General features: G+C 59.2%; 1 protein-coding gene across 2 annotated transcripts in view; it reads left to right on the forward strand.

Moving 5' to 3' along the window:
* The first annotated feature begins 16,723 nt into the window (after positions 1–16,723).
* Positions 16,724–17,611, forward strand: part of Grm4 (glutamate metabotropic receptor 4) — a 93,672-nt gene continuing 92,784 nt past the window's right edge. For both annotated transcript variants that reach the window (XM_076857719.1, XM_076857720.1), the window contains exon 1: positions 16,724–17,242. In XM_076857719.1, coding sequence (XP_076713834.1) covers positions 16,724–17,242 — 519 coding nt within the window. The remainder of the gene's footprint in view (positions 17,243–17,611) is intronic.

Consider the following 17,611-nt stretch of genomic DNA (forward strand, 5'->3'; position numbering starts at 1 on the left):
CATAGGTTTGAGGTGGTACCAGGTGCTCAGTGCCCCAGATGGCCGCTGTGGGTTTGCCTGTGATCCCAGTGACTTGGGAGGCTAAGGCAGGAGGATCGTGGGTTCAAGGCCAGCCTTAGCAATTTAGCAAGGCTAGGTTGTGGTTTAGTGGTTAAGCCCTCCTGAGTTCAATCTTTGATACCAAAAAAAAAAAAAAAAAAAGAAGACCTGTGCCCCAGAACACTGTAACCTCTGCTTTAGAGGCCATCTATCACCCAAATTCTCTCTCTCCACCCCTTCCTTCTTCCTTCCTTCCTTTATTTATTTACTTATTTTATGGTCATGGGGATTGAGCCCAGAGGTGCTCTACCACTGAGGTCCATCCCCTTTTTATTTTGAGAAAGGGTCTTGCTACGTTCGTTGCAGAGGCTGGCCTGGAACTCGTGACCTCCTGCCTCAGCCTCCTGACTAGCTGGGGTTGCCCTTGTTCCTCTTTCCTCCTGGAATGAAGCACTTCTTCTTCTGCCCAGGGCAGGAGGAAGTTGACTCTGGGTTCTCTTGGCTCCTGCCCCACGGCTGATGGAGGAGGCAGTTGCCTAGCCTCCCCTACTTCTGTCCTTCCTAGGGGAACTGAGGCTGAGGAAGGAAATATCTCTGCTGAGCTCTGGAGGATGCTAAGGTTGACCTTGGACCCCTCTCTCCCTCAGTCTCCCCAACCATGGCTCCTCTGCCCATCCAGCTGCCTTGACTTTCACGCAGGTTGGAAGAGAGAGAGACCCGAGCCAGCCTCTAACTCCTTGTCCTGCACCCCTGTGTACCCGCAGCATGGGCTGAGACCCCTCCAGGTGCTCTATCCTAAGTTTCCCCATGCCTGTTCTGTTTGTGTCTCTGGCAATCGTTCGAGGGATCCTGAGGGATCCTGCTCTACCATCTGGCAGTCCAGGTGGCCCCACTGGTCCCTCCTATTAGCCTATGGGGGGAGGTGGAGGCTGTGGATGTGAATGTCCTAGGTCCACCTGCAACGTGCGTGGGTGCACAGACCCCCAGACACCCTTGATGCCAGGTGTTGTGGAATTTACAAAGATAATATAGTGAAAATACCAAGGAGCACGCAGTGACCCCAAACAAACCACGCGAGCTTGCAGACTGGCGAACCGGCTGGGAAACAGTATCTCCCACCAGAGGAACTTAGTGGCACAGTGGGGAGCCTTCAGGTCAGGCCTTGGGGTCAAATGAGTGTCCCTAACTCTTATGGGTGAGTTTGTGGTTTTTGGAGCATTTTGGATTTTGGAATGGAGGCAGGGGGCTGCAGCTTTAGCCAATTCACTACTTCAAGCCAAAAGCTTGAGAAGGTTCCGCAGGGTGGGACGGCTCCTGGGGGCTGGTTCCATGACAGCCTGTAGGGGGAGTAGATTCTTGGGGAGGTCCTGTCTGGAACCCTCAGGGGACCAGGATCACCTTGTCCCAGCCTGTCCTACAGCGGGGGCTGGGGGGATTTCCTGGTGGCCACGCCCTCGGGATTCAGTATCATCACCAGGTGCAGTGGTGCACGCCTGTAGTCCCAGCTACTTGGGAGGATGAGGCAGGAGGATTTCAAGCTTGAGGCCAGCCTCGCAATTTAGCAAGGCCTTGTCTCAAAAATGAATAAGTAAATAAGTAAATAAATAAAGGCAAGGGATAGCTCAGTGGTAACTCAGGAGCCCCTGGTTTCAATCCCAGTGCCAGAGAGAGAGAAAGAGAGAAAAAATAACCCTCAGTATCCCTTGTACGGTCAAAAACGGGCTGTGGTAGCCCCAAGAAACACAGTAGGCACAATTTACCCAGGATTCTTAACCCAGGGGGCCCTCAAATTCTGTTTTTTTGTCCTGGGGATTGAACCCAGAACCACTGAGCCACGTCCCCATTCTCTTTTTTTTTTTTTGGTACTGAGGATTGAACCCAGGGGCGCTCAACCACTGAGCCATATCCCCAGCCCTTTTATACATTTTATTTAGAGACAGGGTCTCACTGAGTTGCTAAGTGCCTCACAAAGTTGCTGAGGCTGGCTTCGAACTCCTGATCCTCCTGCTTCGGCCTCCCAAGCAGCTGAGATCACAGGCGTGGGCTACTGCTCCCAGCAGTCCTCAGCACAGGACGACCAGTCCCTGCAGGGTGGCATGCGACTCTCCGAGCCAGGGGGACACTGTGCTCCCTTCGTGGTTGACTCTTTATCCTGGAAATGCTCTGCCAGGGGACAGTTGTTGTCTAAGCCCCACCCCCGCTCCCGTCCCCGCCCCCCCCATGTCGCCATCTAATGGCCTGGTTTAGGGGAAGCCAAAATTGAAACCCATCAGGCCTACAGGCAGTGGCTGGGTCAACTCAACGTGGGGACGGTTTCCAGGTCTGCAGTCTCTCCCAGGGGCCTTGCACCTTGAGCTCACTTTGATTTATTTCAACAGACGCTAAATTCAGAATTTTCAAAGGCAATTGCCCTTTCCTATTAGGGTTCTTTTGAAATGGAGCAGTCACAGAAGCAGGTTTGTGGGTATGAGTTGCCACACAGCGGGGGAGTGCGCCGGGCGACTTGTTTTCCCTCACTGAGAGGCCAGAATAAAAGCATGAAGAAAGAATCTGCTATAGTAGGAAGGAGTTAGGTCAGATCCCAGGAAGAACTTCCAGGTTATGGAGGTCTGAAGCACAGGCATGGGACTTGTATTGTTATTTTCTCCAGGACAGGACGACCTGCCTCTTCTTCCCTCAGCTGTCTGTGCTCCAGGGTGGAGATGGTGTCTCCATTTCCCCCGGGATTAGCCTGTGCATGAAGGCCTGGTGGATTAGAATCTCCCACCCTGCTCACCCACCGATAGCAGGTCAGCCTCTTATAAAGTTTCTGAATAAGACTCACCACTGAATTCCAGAGTCCTTAGAGAAATCTTGGTCCAGTGGATCTCACTGTGGGGAAACCAATGCTCAGAAGGATTCCTGGGTCTTAGGCGTGGCTCTTGACCCAGGGGACAGGCTTCAGTCCTGTGACCTTCTTTCTGTGTGCCCTTGGGCTTGTTGAGAAGGACAGTTTGGGATTCAGGCCTTGGGGAAGCTGATCCAGGCTGGGAGCCCTGGCTGTGTGACTACTTGAAGTCACTTCCAGTCATTCTTCTTCCACAGTGGGTGGCTACCTGGTCCCCCAGAGCAGGGGATGCCCATGGAAGTTCCATGAGGTGTGTGTGTGTGTGTGTATGTGCGTGCACACCCGTGTCTGTCTGTCTCCACGGTAAGTCAATCAGTCATGACCTGAAAGAGACTGCCCAGGGGCAGAAGAGGGTGTCCCAGCTGGATAAGTCGGGGCCATTGCTCAGAGTCTTGGCTGAGCACTGTGGGTCTGTGGAGGCCTGGGGTGGCCCAGGACAGCGGCCCAGAAGAGCCAGGCCTCCGGCTGGGAACCTGCACACTGGACGCATCCACAAACTCAGCCATCTGCCAGCCGACAGCATTTCTTTTTTTAACCCCTGAAAAATATAGCCTGCCCAGCCTTCTGTGACACAGCTGGTGGCGGGTGGGGGCAGGATAATTATGGCCAGAGTGAAGGCAATACCGCGGCCAGGGGTGGGAGCGAGGTTCGTTTGGACTCTCAGTAAACCGTGGCCTGTGTTATTTTCAGTTTAACTAATCCATTCATCCGGCCATCCATTCATTTATTCAACAAAAGGATATTGAGGATTATGTTGTGTTAAAAATCTCCGTGGCTCTCGCTCACAGGGACCCAGACGCTGCACACATCAGCTCATTCCCTCTCACGGCCACCTTGTGAGGAGGGCCCAGGCCTTAGTTGGCCTATGTGGCACTAACCCTGGAGAAGCCGAGAAGGAACCCCCTCTTTTTAGCAGACACAGCCTCAAGAGAGGACTGATCCTTTGTCAAAACCAAGTCAGGCTGAATCTGAGCATCCCCTGCCCCTCAGCTGGGTGGCCCCTTGCAGTGAACAAGCCCTGCTACTTAACAGTCCTGCTCTGAGGTGAGCACCATCATCCTTGGATTACAGGAAACGGGTCTGAGCCCAGGAAGACGGTTCCCAAGGACATGGCCTCTCCAGGGACGAGAGTCTCCTGCAGGTCCAGAACAGTGCATGCTTGGCTGGGCAGAGCTGCTGGGCAGCAGGAGTCCATGGCCTTCACTTATATTGCCATAAAGAGCTTCGTGCTGAGGTCCAAATGGCCATGGTGCACGCTCCTCAGGGCAGACTCAGTCCTGTGTGTTTTCTCAGTCTGCAAGTGGAGTGGGGCAGGATCTCTGTCAGCGTTGGTTACATAAAGACCAAAGGTGCCCATGAGTGGAGAAACAATCTGGGCCCTTCCATGAGAGACTTCAGACTGACTTGGTAAGTGAGACATATATTTGGGTCATCACATGTGACAGCAAAGACAGGGCATGCTCTGCGAGCAGTTCTTCAACAACTAGGCACTCCTGGAGCTCAGTGTGGTCAGGTGTGGTACCAGGCCCTGGATGAAGGCTGGTGAACAAGCAGGTGGCCTGCTCAGGGTGGAGGCTGGAGGAGGAGCAGCCTTGTGGGAAGGCATGGGCCGTTGGTTAAGGGGCGTGGAGGGGGAGAAGGTAGACCAGTGGGCTGGCTGTTATTCTCAGACTCTCCTGACATTCCTCTGACCTATAAATGGGGTATCTTTAGGGGTTGGGTTGGGAGGATGGCTGAGCACTCCCAGGGCTGGGCACAGTCAAGCACAAGGTGGCCCTCTGCAGGTCAGCTGGGAGGACGAAGGTACTGATCGGAAGGGAAGCCACCAGCTCTATGTTGTGCACCCTCTCTGGGACAAGGACAGTCACACGTCACATCATGACTCTAACTGGAGCCACTTCTGTAGTCTGGGGTGATATGCTCTTGCAATCCTAAAAGGACTGCGCGGCTGCCTCCCTTGCTTCCTCCCCTGCCCGCCTCCAAGGCCAACCCTCTCCTGGGCTATTCCAAAGGCCCCTTGGGAAGGAGGGAACTGAGTTCCAGCTCTGCGGGCTGATGGAATCTTCTCTGGGTTACCCTAGCCTGTGACCAGCCACCTGTTACTCTTTGCAAACCGTTGCTGGAAGGAGACCTTCCTGCTGTGAACCGGCTGGCGCATGTTCCCTTAGCCTGGTAGGGTTCTGAGGTGGTGGAGGGCTCCGTAGAAGGGGTCTACTCCCCCACAGGCTTGGAGACCTGGGACACTTGGAATTGCTTAACTGGGCCTCAGTTTCTCCCCTCCTCATATGCCTGAACCAGGGTGTGAAGATGAACATGCCACATGGGGGCACACACCACGTGTGCGGATGTGTGAGAAGCAGCCCTGCAGATGGGGGTTCTGGTGACGCAAGGGGTCGTGGTAGCGCCCCCTGTGCTTCCCCATGCTCTGCTGTACTTTTCAGGGTGTCAAGAGGGTCTGTTCCCTGACCCTCCACCTCTGGGGTGAGGAGGGGTCTCTGCCATATCTTTGGGGCTGGTGGCCAGGCAGGCGCACCGGGAGGTGTGGGGAAAGGGGGCTTCCGGGAGGGGGCGACAGTGGGATGTGGTGCAGGGGAGCCTTCGGCGGGGCAGGCGTGGCGGGGCGGCGGGGCGCGGCGAGCGTCCCAGCCTGCTGGAGGTGGAGGTGCGGGTAGGGGGTGGGCTCCCAGGTGCTCTCTCTTTAAAAGGCCGGCGGAAGCGCCGGGCGCTCGACCCGCACTTGCAGCGCAAACTTGCCGGGCTGGGCTCGCGCCTCCCGGGTGCGGCAGCGGCCGTGGGCGCCGGGGCGAGCGGCTGCGGCCCCCTCGCCGGTTCGCGCTCCCGCCCCGCCCGCAGCCTCCCCTCCGCGTCTTCCTCGCTCTTCCCGTCTCTCGCTCCCTCTCTCGCTCGCTCGCTCGCTCGCTCTCCAGCGCGCTCTCTGGCTTGCTCTCATTTTTTCCCTGCTGCTGTTGCTGCTGCCGCCGCCGCCGCCGCCGCCGCGGCGCCGCTCTGCGCCCGCACCTCGGCCGGCTGCGCTGGCTGTTCTGCTCCCGCTCCGCTCCCTTCCTAGCCCGGAGCCCTTGGCAGGACCCAGCTCCCTGGACCGTCTCGTCAGCGCTCTCGGGCTCGGACCCTGGGCTCCGCGGCCGCGGGAGTCGGGCTCGCCGCCGCTCCCAGCTCGCTCTCTCTCGCCGGAGCAGCCGCCGAACGCGGCGCGCTTGGCGGCGGCTCCGGCCGAGCGGCTGCAGGCTCATCCCCGCTGCGTCCGGGACTCCGGGCGGCTCCGTGCCGGGCTCGGTCCACAGCGTCAGCGCCGCCCGCCGCGGCCGGGCTCCGGGCACCGCAAGAACCGAACGTCCGGCCGCCGCCTCCCTGCGCCCCCAGGGCGGGCGGGCGCTACCGGACCCCTCGCCACGGCGTAAACCTCGCCGGCTCGGGGTGAGTTGTGGCCCGAGGGGAACGAGCAGAGGGGACTGTGCCCTCCGGCCTCCTGGGGCGCGGGCTGCGGTGGAGACACCGAGGCTCGGGGAGGTGGCCTCCCGCGAGGTCCCGCGCTCGGGGTACCCCGAGGAGAGCCGGCGAACCGAAGCCCTCGTGGCCGGAGGGTGCGGGACCCGGCTAGAGGGTCTCCCCTCGGGGCTGAGACACCCCCCTCCGGATGCCTCCGAGGGAAGGAGTGGGGCAGCGGGTGTTTTGAGGGTCTGGGGGAAAGTAGTGTCGCTGTGGTCAGCGGCTATGTCAGGTTCCATCGGATGGAGGGTCGTGCCAGCTCCCCGGTGGGGGCGGCGGCATTAGCGCGCGGCTCTGCGGAGAGCAGGGCAGGCGGGGGCGCGGGGCATTATTTGCACCTCTCCTCCGCGGTCTCCTGGAGGGAGGGCAGCGCCAGCCTCGCGCGCCTTGGCTCCCATGCCAGGCACCGCGTCCGGCTCTGGTGCCCGCCCCAGCGCCGCCTTCGCCACCGGCCAGAGCCCGATAACCGCTGACCTGCAGCGGCTTAGGGCATCCCCGTAGGTCTGGGGTCTCCCCGAGGTCCCGGGATTTCGGGGTCAGGCTCTCTCCGGACACTCAGGACCATCCTTCCCTGAGACCCTAAAGAACCTGAGTCTCTACGCTGCAACCCAGCGAGGGGAGCGCCCGTGTGGATCTGTGTGTGCATGTGTGTGCGCGCGTGTGCTGGGGGGAGGCCCCTGCTCAGGGGTCGGTCTTCCCCGGCGCCCGCAGGCTGGAGGCGTCCCCTTCCCGTGCGGGGGCGGGGCCGGGAGGTGGAGGACCCGACTGGGAGGGGCGCCCCCGCACCCCGGAGGTCTGAAATCTGTTTGTGCTGAGATGGGGCAGCGGTGGCGGTGGCAGGGAGTCCTGAGCCCGAACGTACGAGCGCCCCCTGCCCCTAGGCTCTGATTGACACCCTCACCCGCTCCCGGTGACTGTCAGTCCTTTTTGGAGGGGCGCCTCGGTTCTTTACCTTCTCTCCTCACCATGCCTGCTCCTGGCAAAGGGAGAAAACTGGCACTTCGGAACACAGACTGAGCTGGGTTTACCGAACTGGAAGACACATGATTGTCAGAGTGGTGGCTGCTCCTCTGTCAGTCTGGAAGGAAGCTGGAGGTGATGGGGGAGGGCATGTTGTGTGTGTGTGTGTCCCCATACTAGATTCACCCCGTCCCTTCTGGGAGAGAGTGGAGGGTTAGGGCAGGCCGGGAGGCCAGCGCTGGAAGGGCGTGGGTAAGGAGCACTCTGGTCCCATAGAGCACTATCTGCAGAGCTCCACCTCACATCCCCAGGCCAGCCCATGGTGGAGGCAAGGAACCTTCATGCCATCTCTCCACTGCTCAGGAGGTGGCCCAGGCCTGCCCCACTTTCTCCCTGGGCTCAGGCTCTGCGTGTGCCTGGAGGAAGAGCTTCCACCAAGAGCCGAGAACTCTAGGGCCTTCCTGAGGTTCGGGAAGTGCCCCTCTGGAGGAGCCTAGAGACTCCTGGGTGGGGCACCCGGGGCAGAGGTACTCTGTCCGTCCTGGGCAGGCCACGGGGCCTGCAAAGAGGGTCTGGCTGCAGTGGGGAGGGGGTTGGAGCCTCTGTTCCCTCTCCCTGTCCTCCTCCCCTCACTTAGCCCTGGGATAGATGCGCCTGCTCACTTGTGAATGAGGAGACCACTGTCTTCACCTCCTCTGGCTTTCATCCTTTTAGACATAAGCTTTCCCCACCTGCCATCACCTTCACATCTTTTAGGCTAACCCCCAAAAGTTATCCCCTCCCCGGAAGGAAGCCAGCAATGTTTAACTTAAAGGATGTCCTATGAACGGTGCGTTTCAGGAGAGGCATATGAGCGGGGAGATGCAGCTTGTTACAGAGCTGGTCCTGAGCAGGCAGCGGGGAGGCGGGGGCCTGTCAGGAGTTGAGCTGCTTCTTGGCCTTAGTGGTCTGGTTGGGGCCGCTCCTCCATCCCCCTCCCTCCTCATCCCAGAGCCTGTGTCTGGCGGTTTAGCTCTACTCTGTTGGAGGTGGGACATCTCTGGGAGAGGAGGTGGTGAGCCAGCCTGTGAGTATGCTATCTAGAAGGGTCAGGGGGCCAGGCCCACCCCTTCCTGAGCAGTCCACGACTCAGCCCCCAGGATGTTTGACCACATGGTTCTAGCCCTGCTGCAGGGGACAGCTGGTAGGAAGAGATGGGAGCAGGACCCATGGGCTCCTGAGCTTTTAATTATAGCTAGTAGACACGTCCTCTCCTTAGACAAGCGTGGAGCAGGCAGCCCCTAATTACCACCCACCCCAAGACATCTACCCACCCTGCTGTCCTCCTCTGCTCAGCCTAGAACCCAACTTTCAAGTGGGCAGGCCACGCTGGCAGCCTGGGCAGCTGGGCCTGCCGGCTGCCGGCTGGAAGGTTATCTCACTTCTGCAGAGTGGCCGCCGCCGTGGCCGCTTGGAGAAGGCTGTGGGGGAGCTGGCATCTGGGCTGGGGCCCTGCTCGCTGGGGCTGGCGGAAGAGATGCTGGCTGGGTGGGCCCACCTGAGGCAGGAGGCTGAGAGGCAGTGGGGGCTTCTCTGCTGGGCAGCTGGCCTGGGGCAGGGGAACCCCAGCTTCCTGTCACTCCCACCCAACCCTAGGAAGAGTGGGGAGGGCTTATTTCCATGAGTGCCAACTCTGCCCTTGTTGCCTGGGACCCTCCAAAGTCCCAGGGGTTTCACTCCTTTGGCGTTGGAGGGCTTGGTGGCGCTCTGCGGGGTTCCTCTGTCTCCCTTGGCCTCCATCTCGGCTCCTCTCCCTCCCCGGGCTGGTGGCTCCTCATTCCCAACCAGCTTCCTTTGTCCCTGCCAGTGCAGGAGTCACAGGCTCTGGGGACGTCTGTCCCCTACTTCCCTGCCTCTCTCTCCTGGCCTGGGCCTGCAGGGATTTGGAACTTGCTTAGAGAAGTGGCCAGCTCAGCCCGCCGGCCGCCTCCTGGCCTTGCCTCCTAGCCTGTGGGCCAAGAGATGCTGTTCCAGCCTGTTCCTGTGTCTTTTGGCTCCTTGGAAAAATGAATACCACAAGGATAGTAAAAACCACCCCTTAAATTAGAGCTGATGCCTCCTGTCGAAATGTTTATTATTAACCTCCCCATTGAGCAATCTCAAGGCTGCAGTGAGGCATAAATATATGTGTACACACGGACGTTAAATAAATCGGGGAACGCAGTGCATAATGACATTATGGGGACCCCATTCAATGAAGGTAGATATTATCAGCAGTAGTTGGGAAACGACAGCCCCTAATGACAGACAGCCTATGCCATTTGGGGCCAAGCAACATGGGTCAGGTTAAGCCACTCAGCTCCCTTGGAGAAGGCCCTGGCCACCCTGGTTGTGAGGGGGCCCTTTGATGGCAGAGTCCAGGAGCTCTCCTGGTTTGGGTCATCTGCATTGAGACCAGCAGCTCTGGGTTCCACCTGGTCCCCCATACCTGGCCTCCCATAGCACCCCTCCACTCCCCGGGCTGGACCTGCTTTCTGTTTGGGGCAGGACTTCTAGTAAAAACACTGTTCTCGCTACAGGGTTATTTGAGGTTTATATATAGAAATGGAGATTGGGACTTGACCTGGATTCTGCAGCTCTGGTGGGTGATTGATCCTCAGATGTCACTCACTGCCCCATCTTGGTGCCTGGCTGTGGTGTGGCCCCTGGGCACTGTGTTATATCCATGGCTGTGCAGGACAGTAGAGCCTGGATGTGGGCGGGGCCAGCCAGCGGCGCCAGGGGCAGTGTTGGGCTTGGGGAGCTCCAGTTTAAGGAGGGGGACAGGAAGGGGAGGAGAGGAGGAGGCTGTGGGGTGGGAAGCTCACAATAGCACCAGCTGCAAACAAAGACGCTTGCCCACTTGGGCTCTGTGTTGGAAAACGAGGGACACTGGTGTCACCAAGGGCTGGGGGAGTTGGGTGGGAAGGAAGGCTGGGGGTCGACGTGGACAAGGAGGTCTGCTAGTTGGTGGAGACCTGGGCAGTCTGAACGTGGGGGCCGGCCCCTGGCTCTGGGAGCAGAGGAAGGCCAGTGCTGGTGTGCTCTGTGCTGTTCTGGGGGACAAGGGCCCGTGTCCTGTCTGACCTTGCGGTGCTCCAGTGCTGGAGCAGTGGGTGAGGCTCGTTCCCACTGTCCTGAGCGGCCATGCCCACACAGGTGGCTGCCCTTATGGGCCTCAGGTTTCCAGAGAAGCCCTGTCTGTCACTATGCTCAAAGCCCTCAAGGAACCCCTTATTTCTTCATCCACTTGGTGGCCCATAAGGGCCTGCTTGGTCTTGGCTAGGTGGCGTTTCTTGCCTTACCCCGTCTGCAGTCCTTCCCACCGCCCTCCAGGTAGCCAGACTCCTTGCGTTTCCTAGCCCTGAAGCTAAGCCCATGCCCACCTCAGGGCCTTTGGACTTGCTGTTCTATCTGGAATGCACTTCTTCCAGATTTCTATCTACGGGGCCCGTGCGTTTCCTGCTCTTTGTTTCTGGTCAGTGTCACCTCCTCAGAAAAGCCTTCCCTGATTCTTCTCTTGTGAAGCAGCCCCTCTGGGTCGTTCCTTCTTCCACTCTATCTTCCACAGCCTGGATCCCCTGAAGAGTCCCACGCAGTGCTCCCCTGGGCCCACGGGTGTGAGTGGGCTATGTCACCCCCAGAGAACGGGGTCACATGGCGAGCGCTCAGCCCACATTTGAATGAAAAACCGCATGGTGGTGGCTGAAGGGGTCACATTCTACATGGGACCACACCACAGCCTTTGAGAACTTGCTGTGAGGCCCGAGCTCCCCTTGGTGGAGTGGAAGCCGCACCGCGGCAGGTCCCCTGCCATGGCCTCCATCTCATGGTGCGGCTGCAGTGCTGGCGCTAGGCAGGGACTTGACTGTCATTCATTTTGTGTTTTCTGTGTTCTGGGCCTTGAACTGGGCCCAGGGAGTGCAGAGATGAGGAGGGTGCTTGTCACATGACCCTTAGTGTGTTTCCAGGTCACCAGGGTCAAAAAACAACATGGCAGGCTCTGCAGGGGCCCGAGGTGATGGGAACTGGGGAAATCAGAGCAGGCTTCTTGGAGGAGGAGGGAGCTCAGCTGCCTTTTGAAAGGAGGGAATCACAGTTTGGGGCACGGCAGGGACACTCGATTCCAAGTCGCTCTCTCCTTAGTTTCCACTGGCATTAAGCTAGGGAATTAACCCCTCCTCCCGCCCCTCCTCCCTTCCTTTCCTTCCATGCATATTTCCCCACCATACCTATTTCTCTAGGGCATCTCTCCCCGTGGCCAGCACAGAACCGGTCACCTCTGCGTCAGGCCCTTACTGTGGCAGAACAGGGAGGGGGCTGCTGGAGTGGAGTCTGGGTTTGAGAGCTCAGAGGGGCTCCCAGTCCAGGTGGGGGAGACCAGTCAGCCTGTGGGGGGCGCAGGGAAGGAGACTGGGGAGCCAGAGCCCTCTTAGAGCAGGGCTGCTCTTCAGAATGAGTCCTTGCTGGTCTGGGGGGTCCAAGGTTGCACCTCCAGCCCATCAGTCCTGAGTTTACTGCCCCAAACCCTGTCCCCAGCTCCACCACTGGAACCTGGCCCCTGTGGTGAAGAATTGTCCGGAGAAGACTCCTGTAATAAGATGGGCTACCTGGGAGGGCTGGTCGACGTCACCTCCCCTCACGTCCCTTGTCCACTTCACCCTGCTGGGGATGCCAGCGTGGGCTGTGGGGGATGGCTGTGCTTCTAGGGTTGGGAGGTGCCAGCTGGTCACACCGGTGGGGATCACACTGGGCCTGGCTTGCTGTGCAGCTGGGGTTGGGGGAAAGGCTCCAGGTGACCAGGATCTGAGCCCTGTCCATTTGGGATGAGACTGTCCAGCAAACCACACCTCTGCCCAGCCAGAGGGTGACAAAGAGAGGCCATTGGTGAAGGAAGGGGAGAGTCCCTCAGTTCCCTGTCACCGTCCCCACGAGGTGTCTGGACAGCTCAGGAGACCCAAAGCCCGCTCTGCCCACCTTCCCGCAGTCCCAGAGCTTCCTGAGCCCCTGGGCAGGCCTGGGCTCTGCACAGGGAGGGTGACTAGAGGTGAAAGGTGCTGTGGGATATGGGTAAGATGGGAGGCGAGAGGATGGGGTTGGGTACCAGCAGGACAAAGGAGCAAGGTGCAGGGAAGGAGGTGTGGGATGTGCTCCTGGCCACCCTGACGGCACCCGCCTGTCTCCTGTGGGAAGGTCCTCAGAAGGCCAAGTGCAGGAGACAGTGACTCTGGCTCTGGCCCCAACCCCGAGGAGCAAGGTGCAAAGCTCTTCCCTCTCTTGATTCTACTGTTTGGGTTTTGTTCTATTTCGTTGGTTTTTGGAAGAATAAAAAGCAGCTCAGTGAAAAATAATTGGAGGTTTAGTAAGTCTCGGTGGTTCCCTTCAGATCTGGTGTTGTTCTGTGGCCTGTGGTTCTGCCTGGCTCGGGCCTGGCTGGGAGGGCAGAGCTACTCCTCGGGGCAGCAGCGATCCCCGAGGCCCTCCACACAGGCCCTCCCGCAGGTGCCAGGGGCCCTCAGCTGGCATGGCTGGGGACTCCCCTGCCCTGACTGTGGCCGAGGGGTAAGGGGCAGCCTGCAGCTGCTTACCAGCTCTCCCCATTCACTGAAGAGAACGTTCTGGAAAACACTGTTAGCCTGGGAACTGTCTCTGTGTGGAGAGGGGAGGATGGCCTCCCTTCCCCTCTGCCCCTGGTCCCTGCTCTCCTTCTAGGCCCTCATCCTTCAGGGGAGGAGCCAGGGAATAGAGGGGGGGGGAAAGAAAAGGCGGGTGAGGCCCCCCTCAGGTGGGCTTGGCTGGGATCTGCAGCCGTCCTGGGGGTTTCCCTGGGGAGGCCCCCCACTCACTGCCCCAGGCTTGAGCTTCCCTGGCTATTTTGGATTTGGCCAGGCTGGTGGGGAGAGTCTAAGGACTGGGGAAAGGACTTAAAGAAGGACCCCCTCCTGCCCGGGCCTGCTCCCCCTCCTGGGCTGGTGGAGGCAGCGGTGGGAAGGAGCACGGGGCGCCTCCCCCGCCCCTGCTCTCCTGGCTTCTTTCACTCAGGGTATTTTTACTTTCCCCTTGTTCCTGTTACATGATCAAAGGCAGGAGGGGAGGCTAAAAGAGGCAGCGGTTTGCCCGGCTCTCTGGAGGAGCTCAGAAAGGCAGGCCCAGTAGGACCGAGGGCTGGAGTGGGCCCTGCTGCGGGCAGGGGCTGGCCCCAGGCCCCAGGAGGGAGGACTTGCAGGGATCCGAGGGGCTTGGGGCAGGGCCTGGGCCTCGGGGCTCTTGGTTCTGACCCTGCGGGTGTCTGCCCTGGTCCTCTCCAAGGCCTCCTGTCCGTGGGTCCCCGTGTGCACCCGCTGCTCAGCTCGGATGTGCGCAGGCCTCACAGGGAAGCCAGCACCGAGCCCCCATGAAGGATCTGGAAGCCTGAGCAGGGCCCGACTGTTGAAGCGGCTGCGCATCAGCCTCCTGGGCTGAGTCTGCCCTGCTGTGGCACACTCTGTCACCATGCCAAGATCCCTCCATTTGAAATTCATGGAAACCAATCACGAACTCACAGGGCATTGGGCTGGCAGGGACTGAAGGACTGGCCGGCTGGTCCAGTGCAGGGAGCTGCAGGGGTGCGGGCACCCTGCACACCCTCACATCCCCGGGTTCCCTGTCACTTGAGTGTGAGATGGGGACAAAAACACCACACGGCTCACAGGGCGGAAAAAACGTAAGGAAGGCACCGAGAGTGGTGCCCGGCAGGCAACTATGCACAGCCATTGGCTCCCTGGGCCCTGTCACTGGACAGACAGTGTCTCCTTGAGCAGACTCTCTCCTACCTGCAGCAGGAAGTCTAGTATGCTTGAATCCTGCCTGTACATAGATTTCTTGATGATTCTATCATCATTATGACGACAGAAAATATGCCCAAGGGGAAGTATAGCCCTTAGACTGAATTTTGCTCCAATTCACCCATTTTACAGATTTTGAAACTGAGGACCAGACAGGCTGTGCCTTGCCTCCAGCACAGTAGTAACAGACTGGAGTTGTGGAAGGGCTTCTCCAGTTTCTCTTTTCTGAATTGCCTGGTGCTGGCATTAGCAACCCAGCGCCCGCCTCCTTTCACTCTGTCTAGGAAAGAGATCTCATAGGCTCATCCACAAGACGGTGTGGGCTCCACCTACCTGGCCTCCCCATCCCCTGTGTTTTGGAAGCATTGGCCTTCAGCCCTGGGTCACTGGTTCCTGGAGATGGTGGCATTATGAAATCATCTTTGGACTCTCTCAGAGCTCCCTGGGTGGCTGAGCTGGCTTCCACACCAGCTTTTCTTTTTCTTTTCTCTGTCTGGCGCTGGCTGGGGATTGTAGGGGAGCTCTCCAGCTGAGCCACATTCCCAGCTCCTTTTATTTTTTGTTTGGAGACAGGGCGTTGCTAAGTCGCCGAGGCCAGCCTTGAACTTGCTGTACTCCTGCCTCAGCCTCCTCAGTAGCTGGGATTACATGCATGTGCCACTGCAAACCTGCCCACATCTTGATTTGCTGGGTGACATTGGAAGAGCCATGATTTGCATTCGGGCCACTGGTTTGCCCGCAGAGTGTGGCTAGAGGGAATTAGTAGCCATACTCTTGGCTCCTGAGGAGCTCAAGTAGAGGGACCATTTCAGTGAGTGAGGTGAGGGTCTGCAGAGGCCAAAGCCCAGGAGCTGAGGCTGGCTTCTGGGATGTCACACCGTGTCCCTCCTTCCTCTTGGCCCGGAACTGGAGCAGTCAGGGCCTCTGTGGGGGGGATGTTGGTGGGGGAGGGCTGGATCCAAGACCTCCACTTGGCCTTGGTGGAGGTGCCATGTCTCTGGGGAAACCTCTCAATCCAAACACGAATCCTTTTTCAGCTCTCTGGGGAAACTGAGGCATAGAATGGCCAAGAGGCATCCTGGTCTGCATTTGTCCAACCCCTGGGGAAGGGGACTCGGGAGCTGGCCTCGAGAGCTGGCCTCCTAGCCAAGCCCTGACTCCCTGACTCTCTGGGTGGAGGGAAGGAGGCTGCTGGTTTTGAGCAGGGAGCCTGGGCGAGGGAAGGAACCCCCGGGGGAAATTAGCCCAAATTAGCAGTGAGAATGAGGCAGAGCTGGTGTTCTCTCCTCTACCCTTGCAGATAAATATTTAATCACAACAACAATAATAATGACGATGATCAAAATAATGTGCAGTAACTCAGGCCGTAACCTGAGCCTCACTCACAGGGAGGGGCGTGGGGAGTGGAGAAGGGTGATCCAGAAAGGAGAGAGAGAGAGAGATCAGGAAGGGGTGAGGGAGCAAAAAGGAGTCGCTGGGTTTTACCCTCTGCCTGGGACAGTTGAGCCGCTGGGTGGGAATGTGCCAGTGGAGGCCCCCCCATGTCCTCATGGATCAGGAGGAAAATCCAGAACCCCGCATCCCTTTTCTCCTCGGCCTTCCCCGGCCTTCGGCGTGAGCTGGGCTCATCTGGGGAACCACAGCCACCCCTTGTTGCCTTCTTGGTTTGTAAGTCCCCAAAGAGTCAAAAGTCTCCGATTCCAGAGCCTGGAGCTGGGAAGCCTGGGGAGTCTCTCTGGGCCTCAGTTTCCCCATCTCTAAAATGGGTTTGGGCACGGCAAAGCTGGCTTCTTTCTTTGGCTCCTGCAGGCATGTTGAGGAAGGCCTCCTCCCCAGCCCTTCCTGCGGTTCCTAGGAAGTGTGCTGTCTGACGCCTGGGCCTCTGATGGCCGTGGGCACTGGCCCTGGGCAGTCCTCAAATGTGACCTAATTTCTGTCTCAAACTCTCCCATTTCAACCAGAGTTGAGCCGCAGCTGGGAGGAAACCCAGTAGAGGAGATTTATGGAGTCTTTGGCGATAACCTCCAGCATCTCCCTCTCCCAGGCTCCTGATGAGAGATCAGAATAGCTAATGTCTTCTCTGGGCTTGTGTTTGATATTCTCTCTCTCTCTCTCTCTCTCTCTCTCTCTCTCTCTCAGGTTGGTAGGAGAGGACTGGAGCTGGTTTCTCCTTGATGCCAGGATACACAAGCTAGGACCTCTCCACCCTTCCACAGTCATCCATGAAGATCCGGCCTGCAGGACTTGGGGATCAGAGCGTTCCTGCTGCCCCGTCGGCCCCTGCCTGCCATCTGTGGGCCTGGACTGTGTGGGCCACTGAGCACTGCCCAGGTGACAAGGAGGAGGGCAGAGAGAGCCCCAGCATGGCTGGCCACCCCTGGCCACCCTTCTGCTGAAGCAGCCTGCCCCTGCGCACCCAGGCTGGAGGACCCGGGGCCTGTGAGGGCTAGGAGGGGCCACCGTTCATGGGTCTCTAGGTATTTCCGAGATGCCTGGAAAGAGAGGCTGGGGCTGGTGGTGGGCCCGGCTGCCCCTCTGCCTGCTCCTCAGCCTTTACGGCCCCTGGGTGCCTTCCTCCCTCGGGAAGCCCAAAGGCCACCCCCACATGAACTCCATCCGCATAGACGGGGACATCACCCTGGGAGGCCTGTTCCCGGTGCATGGCCGGGGCTCGGAGGGCAAGGCCTGTGGAGAACTCAAGAAGGAGAAGGGCATCCACCGGCTGGAGGCCATGCTCTTTGCCCTGGATCGCATCAACAATGACCCGGACCTGCTGCCCAACATCACGCTGGGCGCCCGCATTCTGGACACCTGCTCGAGGGACACCCATGCCCTGGAGCAGTCACTGACCTTTGTGCAGGCGCTCATCGAGAAGGACGGCACGGAGGTCCGCTGTGGCAGCGGTGGCCCGCCCATCATCACCAAGCCCGAGCGCGTGGTGGGTGTCATCGGTGCTTCAGGGAGCTCGGTCTCCATCATGGTGGCCAACATCCTGCGCCTCTTTAAGGTTAGTGTCCGCGGTGGGCCCCGGGGGTGTGCTTCCGCCAGCTGCCCTAGTCCCCAAGGCCAGGGGACCTAGCCAGCCCGTCTCTCTCCTCTCCTCTCCTCTTCCCTTCCTGTCTCCGTGGGAGTCTCCCCTGGAGCCGTGTCTGGGGGCCGGGGTCAGTCCTCTGGCCTCAGCGTGTTGTCCTGTCCCGTGATCAGAGCGTGGGCCCAGCCGCTAGGGCCACGCGGAGGGACCCGGCTCGCCGGCGCTCACCATGGTGCTGACCATGGTGCTGACCATGGTGCTGAAGCAGCGGCCAATGGCAGCCCCGGGAGGGACTCCGTGCCTCCCCGGGGAACTTGGAACCAGGAGGAACACAGAAGAAAGGAG

The sequence above is a fragment of the Callospermophilus lateralis genome, chromosome 6 (genome assembly GCF_048772815.1).
Source record: "Callospermophilus lateralis isolate mCalLat2 chromosome 6, mCalLat2.hap1, whole genome shotgun sequence".
Lineage (NCBI taxonomy): Eukaryota > Metazoa > Chordata > Mammalia > Rodentia > Sciuridae > Callospermophilus > Callospermophilus lateralis.